Source organism: Balaenoptera borealis, assembly GCF_965194805.1.
Source record: "Balaenoptera borealis genome assembly, chromosome: 11".
NCBI classification, from domain to species: Eukaryota; Metazoa; Chordata; class Mammalia; order Artiodactyla; family Balaenopteridae; genus Balaenoptera; species Balaenoptera borealis.
The window spans coordinates 55679756-55692238 of record NC_138868.1 but is presented as its reverse complement, the minus strand read 5'-3'; the positions used below and the strand labels follow the sequence as shown (position 1 = coordinate 55692238).

Genomic DNA, 12483 nt, shown 5'->3' with positions numbered 1-12483 from the left:
TGGCCCCCTACCTGCCTCCCAGGATGAGCATCAATTTTTCATAAGGTCCATTCAGAGGCGCTGGGGCATTTGATCCTCTGCCCATGACACTACCTGACACCTGAGCCCTGACCCCTGCCCTGGGGCTCCGGGATACAGCAGGTACACCGTCCTTCTGGAGACCTGCACCTGGCCTGGGTGCCTGGCTGAGAAGGGAATTCAACAAAGGCCAGCAAGCAGCTGCCGTGGGGAGCTACGTCTGTGAAGAGGATGCCCAGCTGTGGTGCTGGCATCCTGCACCAGTGTGAGCCCCGAGAGCCAGGGGCAGAACCAGGGCCTTCAGGGCTTTGGGGGGTGGAAAGGGGTGGAAAGGGCATAGAATTTAAGGGCCACGTGTGAGGAAAAAGCTACAAAATAGACATTTTTTTTTTCCTAAAAACAAAAACTAATCCCTGTTCAAGTTAATTGCTTTTTAAATTGACAACAGAGAACACAGAACTGTATTTACATTTCTATACCCATGCTCAGTTTTACCTTGTCCTCCCAACAACCATGGCTGATGGGGCTTCATCTCCCATTTCACAGATGGGAAATTTGAGGCACAGAGGAAGGAAGCGACTTTTCCAAGGAGAGAGAGAAAGAAAGAGATAGTGGCTGAGAGAGGCCTAAGGAGACAAAGAGTCAGGGACAGAGGACTCTGTGCCTGCCACCCCCAGCATGTCTGCCCCCCTGTCCCAGCTCTGGTCAGAGATGGCAGGGGGCCCAGACCAGGAGCAACTGGCTGTGGGGACAGTGGCTCCAGGGTGGCCCGAGCCCATGACTCCCCCGACGTCCAGCAAACCCTTCTCCCAGTGCTCAGGACAGAGGGCAGCCCATCCTTACCTGGGTCCCTGCTGCCCACCGGCCTGGCTGCAGCCGCCACCTGCACAGAGGGCTCGGGAAGCTGGGGTGGCAGGTGTGGGAAAATCTGCAGACACACGCCCCCTCTTCCTCTGTCTTGCTCCGTGACTTGCTCTGGGGGTCGCTCTGGGTCTTGCAGTCTTTCACCGTGTGAGTCTCTCTCTCAGTCTCTCCCTTTCCTTCCTGCCCAGGGCAGCTCTCCGGCCGGCACTGCTGCCCTCTCCTCCCCACTCCAGAGCCTTCCCCCGGGAGGCGGAGTCGGAGGGCCCTTCGAGGTCTGGGTGTCGTGACATCAGCATGGGAGGCGGGCTGTGCTGCCCAGGGCCCTGGCGGAGCCCTGGCCGCCCAGCGGGGAGGCCGGGGCACTGGGGTCTTTCTCGGCTGTGCTGCCGACCAGCACCAGCGTGCGAGCAGGCCCAGAGCCACTCATCCCAGCCTCAGCTGCCTCCTGTCATTTGCAGTAATGCCCACCACCTGCTCTCAGCACCTGGGCAGGAAACCTTGTTCTGATCCCGACTTGGTCACTGATTTGCTGAGTCTTGGCCCCTGCCTGCTGTCTGCCAAGACTGTTTCCTTCTCCGCAAAATGGCTGTTTGAGACTCAGAGCAAAGGACCAGGCGAGGCAGGGCAGGAGGTAGCAAGCCCTGCCTCCTGGCCCTTTCTGCCCCCCTTGCGCCACACACACACACAGACCCCGCCCTTGCCCCAGGCCACTTCCCGAGGGCTCGCCACAGATGCGTCCCCCTGAAGTTCATCACTTCACCACTGCCCCACAGCTTGTTCTGGGGGCTGGGCCGCGGGATGCCTGCCGTCTCTAATCATCCAGGAAACCTTCTCGAAGCAGCTGACTGGGAGCAATGCTGCATGTACCAGGGACTCGTGCAAACTGAGGTGGAAAATGCGATTTTACAGTAGGGGAGGAGGGTAAACGAGGAAGAGAGTGAACAAAATGTTCGTTGTTAGCGTCAGCGAAGACAGTGCCACCGAGGACTCCCTGTTGAGACCTGGCCCTTGCACGTCATGGCCCTTCGCCTGCAGCGACCCTGGCAGCCGCCCCAGCCAGGCAGGCCTCTCCAGGACAGGTCTGGCCAGGGCGGAGGGAAGTACTCTTTTGGATTCTCTGTAACTGGGTTGTGCCTGCAGCGAAGGGGCCACCTGGCTGCCACCCAAAGGATGGGGTGGGGGACCCAGGGAGGGACCAATGGCCCAACTGCGCCACCGCCTGGGCACGGCTGACCGATGGCGCCCCCTGGAGAGCAAGGCTGAGCATGCAGCCTCTGCCTGGAGCAGCGGGTGGGAAGCGACAGCGCTGGGACCCAGGCTCTGCCAAGGCTGGGGCTCCCTCTGACCCGACGATCCTGACCCCTGAAGACCCCTGGATGCTGGAGTGTGCTTGGCCGGGTGCCCATGACCGGAGTTGCTCCTGAACACTGTCCCCACTGCTGGACTCCCACCTGCCGTCCGCACTTGGTACCTACCATCCCTCTAATCATCTCTTGCTGAGCCGGCCAGACTGGGTGGGCGAGTGGTGTCAGCCTCACACAGATGGGAAAGCTGAGGCCCGAAGAGGAAATGGTGCCCCAGGCAGAACGCAGGTCTGAGCTGTGAGGGATGGGCGCGGAGTGGCGTGGGGGTATGTGGTCCCCGCCAGATGCTGCCCAGCTACAGCTACTCAGCACCCACCAGCGGCCAGGCACTACGCTAAGGTGGGCACATCATTCAGCACATCCTTGTCTCCCAGTCTTATGAGGAAATCTTGGTCTTAGTTCATTTATTTTTCCCTTACTCCCCACTCCCAACCCAGCCATCAAGTTCTGTCCACTCTACCTCTGAAATCTCTCTGGTTTCTCCTCCCCGCCACCCCCGGCTTTCTGGCTCGAGCTGCCATCATCTTCCCCTCAACAGCCTCCACTCTGATCCCCTACATCCACCTGTACCCCCATAAGCCCATCTCCTTTTTGGCTGCCCTTCATGCGGCTGTCCCCCCTCTATTCCACAACTGGCTCGGGGAGAGGCCTTCCTGCCCCCAGCAGGCTCAGGGAACACCCAGTAGCTCCCACGCTGCCTCGCCACTGGTTCTCTGCATGTCTTCCCCACCAGTTTGTACATTGCCCCGGAGCAGGCACTGTGGCTGCTTCCCCCGCCCCCAGTGCCTAGGACGGGACTTGGGAAAAGGCCAGGTGAAGGGACAGCTGAATGACCCCAATGATGCCAGCACAGTCCCACCAGGCAGGCATCAGGGTCCAGCCTCAGCTGTAACTCCCTCATGTGGCTCTCTAACCAGAGGACAGTCACCCAGGCCTGGGAAACATTCCCTTCATTGTCCCTTATCCCCAGAGGGACAGACAGACACAGGAAGGCCTTTCTGGAATTGTGGTAACATTTATTCTGAGAACAGAACAGGTCTCCACTCCCCTGACCCTGCACTCGGCCCTGCGGGGAACGCAGCCCAGCTCGGGGTGCTGTGGGGCAGGGGCCCTACCCATCTGCACATGGGGACTTGAGGCCCCCGTGGGCTGCAGGGCGCACCAGGCAAACAGAGCAGCTGCTCTCCCCACTCACCCTCCGGACCCAGCCTGAAAGAGCTCCATCCTCACCTGCCCAGTCCCCAGGGCCTCCTGGGGACCAGGATCCCCACACGGCCAGGAGCCAGCCTGGCCCACCAAGAGGGGCAGGGCTGCCGAACCACTTCTGTCTGAGAAGGGAGTCGAGGGACACAATGCCCGGCCCCCAGGCTGAAGCCCACACAGGTCTGCCAGCTGGTCCTGGTTTGCCCCCGTAGCCCAGGTGGACATGGCTGAGCAAAGACCCGTGTGTCGGCCCCAGAGGCCCCAGGCTGGCTTATCCGGCCCTCGACGCTCCACCCAACTCAGGAGTCTTCCTTTCAAACAGACACTGAGAAGTGGTGATTACATGACTGTGTATAGTGTGTACGCATACAAAGATACATAGAGAAAGGGTATTGTTTTGCCCTTATACAGCACTTGTTAGTAAGAGTGCTGACAAACGATAATCACTGGCCCCACTTTGCAGAGGGGGAAATCGAGGCACAGGAGGTTTAAGCAACTTGCTCCTGGTCACACACAAAGTCCTCACCCTAGGTTCGGGTTCTTGAGGAGAAGTCCCAGCTTTTTGAGAAGGAATCCTTTTGTCTTCCTTGTCATTCAGTTCCTGGCCCCTCCCGCGACCCAGGGCCAGGACACAGGAGCAGAGCCAGCCAGAGCGAGGGGTCAAGAATCCAGCAAAGTCAAGAATCCAGCATATCCAGCCAGGACACTGCACCCAAGAGCCAGATCTGGAGCTGAAAAGTCAGGTTCCCCAAAGGAATTCCCAGCAAGGCCACAGGAATTCCTGATCTTGAACCAACTGGACTTTTTCATTGACTTCACCTGGTCTGGAGCCTGAGAAGGGCACAGGAGAGATCCAAAGCTGGTCACAGCGCCAACACTCTCCAAGAACACAGCAGGTGCTGGCTTGTAAAACATCCAAGTACAAACCCCCATCTTCTTCATCCACCTCCAGACCTCCTCTGAGAAGGTATGACCTCGCCATGTCCCTCCCCAAGCAAATCAAAATAAAATCAGAGGATCACAGGAACTGGAGTTTAAGAAGAAAAAAGGGTTCTGGCTTTCAGTTTTCCTTTAAAAACCCCTGGTTAAAATTGAGAGTTAAAACGGAAAGAATATAAAACGTTGAGGACTAAAAGGAGCGTTTTGGTCCGGGCAGCAAGAGGGTTATGGCTCCTCAGCTACGTTTTGGGGGGAATGTTGGTGGAAGGGCCTCTGGTCAGACAATGGATTTACCATCTCCTGTCAAGCCCAATGTGCAAACTGATGCCAGCGGACCTGAGACCACCACTCCAGAGTCCCTGCTCCCGGGAAAAGCCCAGGTCTTGCAGCAGAGGGGGTCCTGGGGGCATGTGCCTCCCCTCAGGTCTCTCCCCGCCTGGCCCACTACATCAGACACACTCCTTCCCGCGTCAGGGCAGTGGAGGCAGGACGCCCTTCCTCTCCACCACCTCTCCGGGGACCCTAAACCAGAGGCTGGGAATGCAATCAGAACCTAGAAGGAGAAGGTGGCTGCAGCTCCTCTGGGCGTCTGTATCTGAGAGGACCTGAGAGCAGAGGCGAGGCCCAGGACGGACGCCGGACCTCGCAGAGCTGCGAGGAGAGGCCCGGCTCCACATGGAGTCTCATGGGCATCGTTTATTCATTTGGCAAATCTCCTTTGAATAAATACATGATGGGCGGGTGAGTGGGTGGGATTCGAGAATGGACAGATGTCACCTGGACATTTCCCAAATTCTAGCCTGGGCAGGAACCCCAGAGCCAAGAGTCCTTTCAAGGTGGCTAGAAAACCAGATGTAGGTGACAAAGAAAGCAAGTCTTGGACACTGGGGCAGGCCTGGGACACAAGGGGCAAGAGTGGGCCTTGGGGATGTGGCAGTTTGTGTGTAAACAAGTGACATCTTCTTGGCACTCTGCTGGCAGACAGCAGGGCCTTGGGAAAAGGTTTTCAACGGATGGAGTCCCTTAGCCATGGTGGCAGTTGGGGTAGGGAGGGTTATTTTAAATCTCAGGCAAGAAGACTCCTCTATGAGAAGGGAATGCTTTGGGGTCCTCGGGACACTGAGGCAAGTGTCCTTGAGAGGGGCAGAGACCTCCCAAGGTCACACAGCAAGTCAGTGGAAAAGCTGGGAAAAGGACGCCAGTGTCCCGGCTCCCAGGCTGGTCCCTGGCCTGGTTGGGGACATGCAGATGGTGGTGAGAACTGTGGGTGCAGGCAGACGGGCAGGTATCAGATGGCCGTGAGGGAGGCACTGCTGAGGATGCGCACAGCAACGGTGCCCGGCAGGTCGCTGGGCTGCCGGCTGTTGCGGTCTCGGAGGTGGAGGGTGTGCAGGGCCTGGAGGTCGTCCGAGCTGGCCTTCAGGTACACCTGGCCCAGGAACTCATCCTTCAGGACTCGGTAGTTCCAGATCTGGAAGGAGACAGAGGATGGTTGGGGGCCATCTCCAAGACAAGGACTATGGGTCTGTGAGGGCTGCTGACAGCGGCGGCAGAGCCCTGACTCCCCTTCCTGTGATGCAGGCTGGGCTGAGGAAAAGGAGCCCTGCATCTGCCTCACCATGGACCTTGGGCAAGGCCATGCCCCTGCCAGAGCCTCAGGCTTCCTCCCATATGTCAAAGCTCCCCTCCATGTATACAGTTAAATCTGTCATTATTAGCTCTGATGTTGACCTTGGGTGACCTTGGACAAGGGATACACCCCCTGCTCTGGTTTCCCCATCTTCAACATGAGGTTTGGATCAACGGCTCCTAAGGGTCCTTCCAGCCCAAACATCTATGGGTCTGTGATTTGATCCGGTAGGACTCAGTGTTAAAAAACTTGGAAACCCTACAGTAGCTCCCCCAGGATACCCGAGCGTTTGTTTACAGATGGTTTCTCACTGGGAGAGATGCTGGCCTGGACTCCAGGGACACAGGGCTTCCTGCCAATGAGCTCAGAACTGTGGTCCCCTTGGCCTGAGAGGGGAAGGAAGCCCGTGCCCAGGACCCTGGCTTTCTGATCCCCTGCTCTCAGACAATAGTCACCCCCACCATCTGCCACCAGGGGAATTAAAGGAACAACTCCCAAGGCTTTGGGGCAAGGTTGGCAGAGATGACCCCTGTCCCTGGCCGGGATTCTGACCCTGCTGTGTTCCACAATCCCTACAGCTAATCCAACTCATCAACCCCACAGAGGGGACTCTGGGGTACCAGGAGGGGCAGGCAAGAAAATTCCCTAGGCCACACCATGTCGGAGACAGAGTGGGAACCAGAACCCAGTGTTCCTGGGTCCCTGTCAAAGGCCCTGCCATGCTGGGCCCAGCCACTCTGAGTGCGGAAGCATGAGGCGGGGGGCCCAGGAGGGACCCCAGACAGGCGGGCTCACCTGCACAGTGATGGGCTGGCTTGGCTTCTTGCGGTAGAAGATGCCTTTCACATCATACTCAGGCGTCGAGGTGCCTTTCTGCACGGCCGAGCGGACTTTGTCCCCCTCACTCTTGATGATCACGTAAGAGTTAGCCCCTAGAAAGAGGGAGTGGGCAACGGGGTGAGGGTGGGGCTGGGACAGGCCCCGGATGAGACAGATGTCTGGAAGCAGAAGCCTGGGCTCGTGTATTCAGGAGAAGGGAGACCAGAGCCTGGCCAGCTCCCTAACTTCCAGAGACAGGAGGGGGCATGCTGGTAATCTCTGGTCTCCAGACCTTTACCCAAGCTGTTCTCCCTGCCCGGAGCACCTTTCTCCCCTACTTCCCTTCACCAGGCTTCATACCTTAATACCTCCTCAGCCTGGAGAAAGGCCCCCACCTCCAGGAAGCCTTCCCTGAGCCCTCCCTCCTAGCTGCCTGTCCCTGTGTCTGACTGCCCTGCCACACTGGAAGCTGCCCAAGGGCAGGAGGCAGAGCGTGTTCTTCTCTATACACCCAGCTTCATCCCAGGGCTGGGCCCAAAGTGGATGTCAGGATGGGTTTGCTCAATGAGTGAGAGCAGGAGAGCTCTGGAGGCTGTGTCTGTGGCTTGGGAGGGGAGGAGGGCTGGGGGTTTTCTCCAGGCAAGCTCACCTGTTGGGGAGTCCTTGAGACCAGTGGCCCCCAGGACATGCACCTGGGTCACCTGCTGGGGGTAGCCGCACAGGGAGCTCCAGCAGGAGCGGGGAGGCTCATCCAGGCGTAGCTCCCTGATGCAGGGCAGAGGAGAAGAGGCGGGAGGTGATGGAGAGGGTCCGGGAAGACGGAAGGTCAGGGGATTCCAGAAGAGTGGGGCGGGGGTCAAGAGCAGTGCTTAATCCAGACAATGCTTGTCTCGGGCAAACAAACCCCCATAAGCTTCCTGCTGCTCCATCCCTACCCAAGGGTGCCCCCTCCTCCCCCAAGGGAAAAGCAATGTACTGAGCATTACTGTGTGCCAAGCACTCTGCTGGGATGTTACAGGTATTATCTCTAATCCTCACAAAGCCCTGGGAGATAAGTGACTGGCACTCTGCCCATTTTACGGATTAGGAAGCATCAGGATCACCGGGGGAAGGGGCTTGCCCAACACAGCACAGACTGGCGGGACCGAGGTCCGCTAATTCCACAAGCTGCCTCCCCAGTCTGGGACGTGGGCAGGGAGCCCCGGCTCTGGGCTGCCTAGCAAGGCGGGAGGGCAGTGTGGGACGCACAGGTCTGCACTGCAGCAGGGATGGGGATGGTTTCAGGGTCCACCCAGCCGGACTCTGCCACTGGTGGCATGGACTTAGAAACCACCCCCAACCAACGTCGATCCCCAGTTCTGATCTGTAAAATGGAGGGGTCAGGCCTCCCACCCCAGGGTTCAGGAAGAGCAAACGAGATGAGTGAAAGCTTCTTTGTAAACTGTGAAGCGCTCTGCACACGTGAGCAGCTGCTCCTTCGTGTGGCCAAGAGAGGCTGGGACAGGGGAGGAGGGGAAGGGAAAGAAAGGGGATGGATGCTAGTGTCAGGCCAGGCAGGCTGGAGGCCCAGGCTCCACGGCTTAGGACGACACTGACGATCTCTGGGCTGAAGACTGCGGGCCAGCCTGGTGTGGACCTGGGCCCTGCCAACCCAGGCCCCCAGCCAGTCCCCACGCACCGGCAGTTGGAGGGCACGTCAGTGAAGACTCGGAGCAGGAACTCGCCAGTGTGGCCTGGCTCGAAGGTGGTGGGGATGATGACGTAGCGGCCCTCGGGCTGCTCCGTGCGCAGGAAGACGCTACGTGAGTTGATGTAGATGGAGCTGGCGGTCCTGTGCTGCAGGCTGTGCATGCGGTACTGGCGGTTCTCCTCCACCTGACGGGGGCGGAGACACCGGGTCACACAGAGCCCCTCACCCCACCCCGCACCCCACGTCTCCCCCTCGTTGCCAGAAGAGGCATATCTACAGAGTCAGAAGTACATGAGCATCTGTCTGCCTAGGGCTGGCGGGGCGGGAGGTGGATGCAACTGGGTGGTGGCGGCTAAAGGGTGCGGGGTTTCTTTTTGGGGTGATGGCAGTGTCCTAAAATTGACTGTGGCGATGGCTGCACAACTCTACGAATACACTTGAAGTGAGCGAGTCATATGGTATGTGAATTATATCTCATAAAGCTATTGAGAGGGGTGGCAATGGGAATCCCCCTGGTGACAATGTCTGTGGGGTTTCTGACATCACAACAGAATCAAGTATCACTATCTGCCCAGGACACAGCATGTGTCCATGAAATGACATCACCAGCTGCCGGGACATGATGGACAATTCCTGGAATAAGTGCCATGATAAGCTATAGTCACATCAGCGAAGGTCCTGTCACATCAAAGTCACAACGTCAGCACGCAGTGAATGTTCCAACATGCTGATGTGAACAAACGGTTATAATACGACCCAGCACATCAAATGTCAGGGCCTCGACTCAGGCCGTGGGCATAGCACACGCACGTGGTTTCATTAGGTTCTTGGTGTCTGACAGGCCCACGCTGCCCCGCTACGCTGCGTGTCATCACACACGGGGCGTCACAACATGCAGAAGGCCTTGGGGCCCAGGCCAGTGGGAAGCCCTCCTGGCTCTGCCCAGGCTGCCTCTTCCCAGTGCCCAGCAAGGCCTCCAACTCAGGGGGGCCAGAGCCCTGAGGGAGGAAGCCGTGGGCGGCCCCCCAGAGCCCAGGCCCGACCACCAGCAATCGTCCCCTTCCCCGTCCAAACAGCCTGTGGGTCTGGGCAAGAAGAAATGAGGCTGAGAGCTCCAGCGGGGCCAATCCAAGGCAGGCTGGGCCTCTGTGGGGATCCAAACAGGACCTGTGTCACAGCACAACCATGGCATCAGCCAATGTGGCCAGGGTGACCGGGGTGATGTCGGAGACCAAAGTGTTCTAGAGTGTTCTCCCCCAGGCCCAGGCAGCCCAAACTCTCCTTACCCAGAGCAGGGGTCCCAGCTGGCCTCACCTTGTAGATGTCGAAGCCAATGGCCAGATTTTCACCCTTGCCATCCCGGCGGGTGGACTGTTTTGGCCGTTGTTGGATGCAGATCAGCACTTCATCTTCTGGCTTTTTGACATCAAAGATGTACTGCGGGTGCAGCAGAGGAAGAGGGACACACGGTGAGACCACACTGAAAATGGGCTCGGTGGCTCCCGAAGCTCGGCCCAGAACTCAGCTGTGTGAACTTGGGCAAGTCACATCACCTCTCTGAGCCTCATCCCTCATCTGTGAGATGGGCTGGCAATGTCCACCCTGCATGCGGGGTGGGAGGACTCGGGGAAACGCTGGATGCTCAGCTCCGAGCCTGCATGCAGCTGGTGCTCAGTGAAGGCACACCGGGCGTGAGGACTAGGCGGGTGCCGGGGTCATGACCGAGGAGGCCGCAGGGGAGGAGTCCCCGTGGGGAGCCAGCCTGGCCAAGTTCCCCCAGAAGGAACAGCACTATGTGTGGAAACAAGGGGTTTGAGCCCCCAGCTCAGCCTCTAAATAAAATGTCCCTGTAACTCTTATCAGGGCACTCATTAGTCCTCAGAGCCTGCAGGTCATATTGTGAGGTTGGGGGTGACAGGACCTCCCAGACATGCCCATCCAACCCCGTTGTACAAACGGTGCACCGAACCCCACGGAGGTACAGGGATGTACCCGAGGTCATGCAGGAGTCCGTGGCAGGACGGTGCCGAGGGCCCCACAGTTGCTCAAGGGGCGGGGCGGTGGGGATCCCCAAGGAGGCCCACCTGCGGGTTCTGGAAGAAGGTGTCCTTGTGGTTGATGCAGCCCCCGCTGCGGTTGTGCAGCGGGTCCTCGTGCCGCGTCCAGGCGCCGCACAGCCGGGCCTCCTCCCACGTCTTGTGTATGCTCAGGTAAGACGTGTTGATCAGGCGGCACTTGATGATGTCCGTGAAGTATCGGCACACGTCCTCAAAGGTCATCCTGGGCGTGGCAAGGGGCTGAGCCGGCCGGTCCCCCCCCTCCCCGCCCACCAGCCTGCCCACTCGCCCCACGTGCTCTGCACCACGGCCTACACAGCAAGTGTGGACATGGCATCACACGGACCCTTCACATCTCTTTTGGCTTCAGTCTCTTGCTTTGTAAAATGGGAATGAATCTAACGACAGCTGCCTATCTCACAGAGTTAGTGCAGGAATTAAGCAAAGCAATAACAATAAAAGCATGTAATACAACTTCCAGCAGGCAGGAGTTGCCAAAGGCTGGCCGTTACAATTATTAATAGTATGAATAACTAATGTGTACAGCCCTCTACAGTTTCCATCCATTATCATCCACAGCTAGTGGTGGAAACCCCTTGGTAGGCGAGCTGCAGTGGCCAGGATTTTGCCACACCTCCAGGAGCCTGGGCGGGGGGAAGGGAAGTGCCCACCCACCTTCAAGGGTGCACATGTAAGAGAATATGCACATACATGCATCAAGGGTGAACATATCTGAGAAAGGCCTTAGGAGGAAGCCCTTTCCTGATGAGGGTTTTCTACTGCTATGTTTTAATTCGACTGGCCCCTGAGCCACACTGGGCAAAGTGGATCTCATCCACAGGAGCCCAGACCAGAAGGCCTGGGGGGCCTCCTGCAGCAGCTCCCCTGATACCTGCAGGAGGGGACCTCACTGGGGTGCCAGGATCACTGCCATCTGCCTCTGGATCTGCCTGGGGCCCTCACAACATCTCCCACACACAGGTTACCCTGTATCCCTCCAGGAAGTGGCTCAGTCTCCAAATCAAGTGTCCTGCTGAAGAAAGACACTGAGCCTGGCAAGCAGGGCTAAATGCAGAATGAATGAATGCCGAATGAATGAACGCAGGAGTGAATGAATGCAGGAATCATTATCACGCTCTTTAAGCAAGGCTGTTGCCATCTTCCAAGCTCACCTCCTCACCTCCCTGAACTCACTCTTCCCATCCCAAACCCAAGTGTGCTCTCTTGCCTCTGGGCTGGGTCTCTGTCCTTGCCCACCAAGGGCTCCTCTGCACCCTGAGTCTTAGCTCCTCCAAAGGGCCTCTCCTCTTCCTACCTGCTCTCAGCATCAGGCTGCCAGCGTGCCCTCTGCCCTCTGGTCAATTTCCCACCTGCTGGTACCCTGGCCTACTTGCCGAGGGCTCAGCCTGGGTACCAGAGCAGCCCAGTGTCCCCTGACATGGGCAGTGGGGGCTATGGGGACGAAAGGGTCCATTCTGCCCAAATCACTTTACAGAGGAGGAAACAGGCCCAAAAAGATGCAGTGACTTATCCAAGGCCACACGGCAAGTTGATGGTGGGGCATTTTTAGAGCCCTGGCTTCCGCCTGCCTGTCCAGCGTTTCCTGCCTGGCACACAGGAGGCTCCCCTCTCAGCCCTGGGCATCCGCCCAGGGCAAGTGCACACTCACCAGAACTCGCCGTCATCCTGCACAGTCACACCCAACTTCTCCCGCTCACTCTTGCTCACTTTCTGCCACTCCTCTGAGCTGGGATGTGAGCACAGGGGAGGGAAGGGAGAGGAGTATCAGAGGAGGGACCCCATCAGGGCCACTCTGGCAAGGGTCAGGAGGCATGAGGGACAGCTGAGCACTAGGCCTCCATCAGTGTGGGTGTGGTCGGGGGCACCCAGGGCCATGCC

The 12483-nt window shown here is 58.3% G+C and overlaps 2 protein-coding genes across 8 annotated transcripts in view; both read right to left on the bottom strand.

Annotated features, from left to right (window-relative positions):
* Window positions 1-1136, bottom strand: part of MYO7A (myosin VIIA) — a 106723-nt gene extending 105587 nt beyond the window's left edge. For 2 of the 4 annotated variants that reach the window (XM_082343259.1, XM_082343261.1), the window contains exon 1: window positions 862-1002. The gene's annotated coding sequence lies outside the window, so the exon portion shown is untranslated. Of the gene's footprint in view, window positions 1-861 lie in introns of all 4 variants that reach the window. The other 2 variants (XM_082343263.1, XM_082343262.1) reach the window with 2 other exon arrangements.
* A 2105-nt stretch (window positions 1137-3241) lies between these two features.
* Window positions 3242-12483, bottom strand: part of CAPN5 (calpain 5) — a 57861-nt gene continuing 48619 nt past the window's right edge. For all 4 annotated transcript variants that reach the window (XM_082343318.1, XM_082343317.1, XM_082343319.1 and 1 more), the window contains exons 7-13: window positions 12254-12331; window positions 10612-10807; window positions 9842-9964; window positions 8516-8712; window positions 7487-7602; window positions 6814-6950; window positions 3242-5859 (exon numbers count right to left, since the gene is read on the bottom strand). In XM_082343318.1, the coding sequence (XP_082199444.1) occupies window positions 5677-5859; window positions 6814-6950; window positions 7487-7602; window positions 8516-8712; window positions 9842-9964; window positions 10612-10807; window positions 12254-12331 (1030 nt within the window). In that variant the 3' untranslated portion in view covers window positions 3242-5676. The remainder of the gene's footprint in view (window positions 5860-6813; window positions 6951-7486; window positions 7603-8515; window positions 8713-9841; window positions 9965-10611; window positions 10808-12253; window positions 12332-12483) is intronic.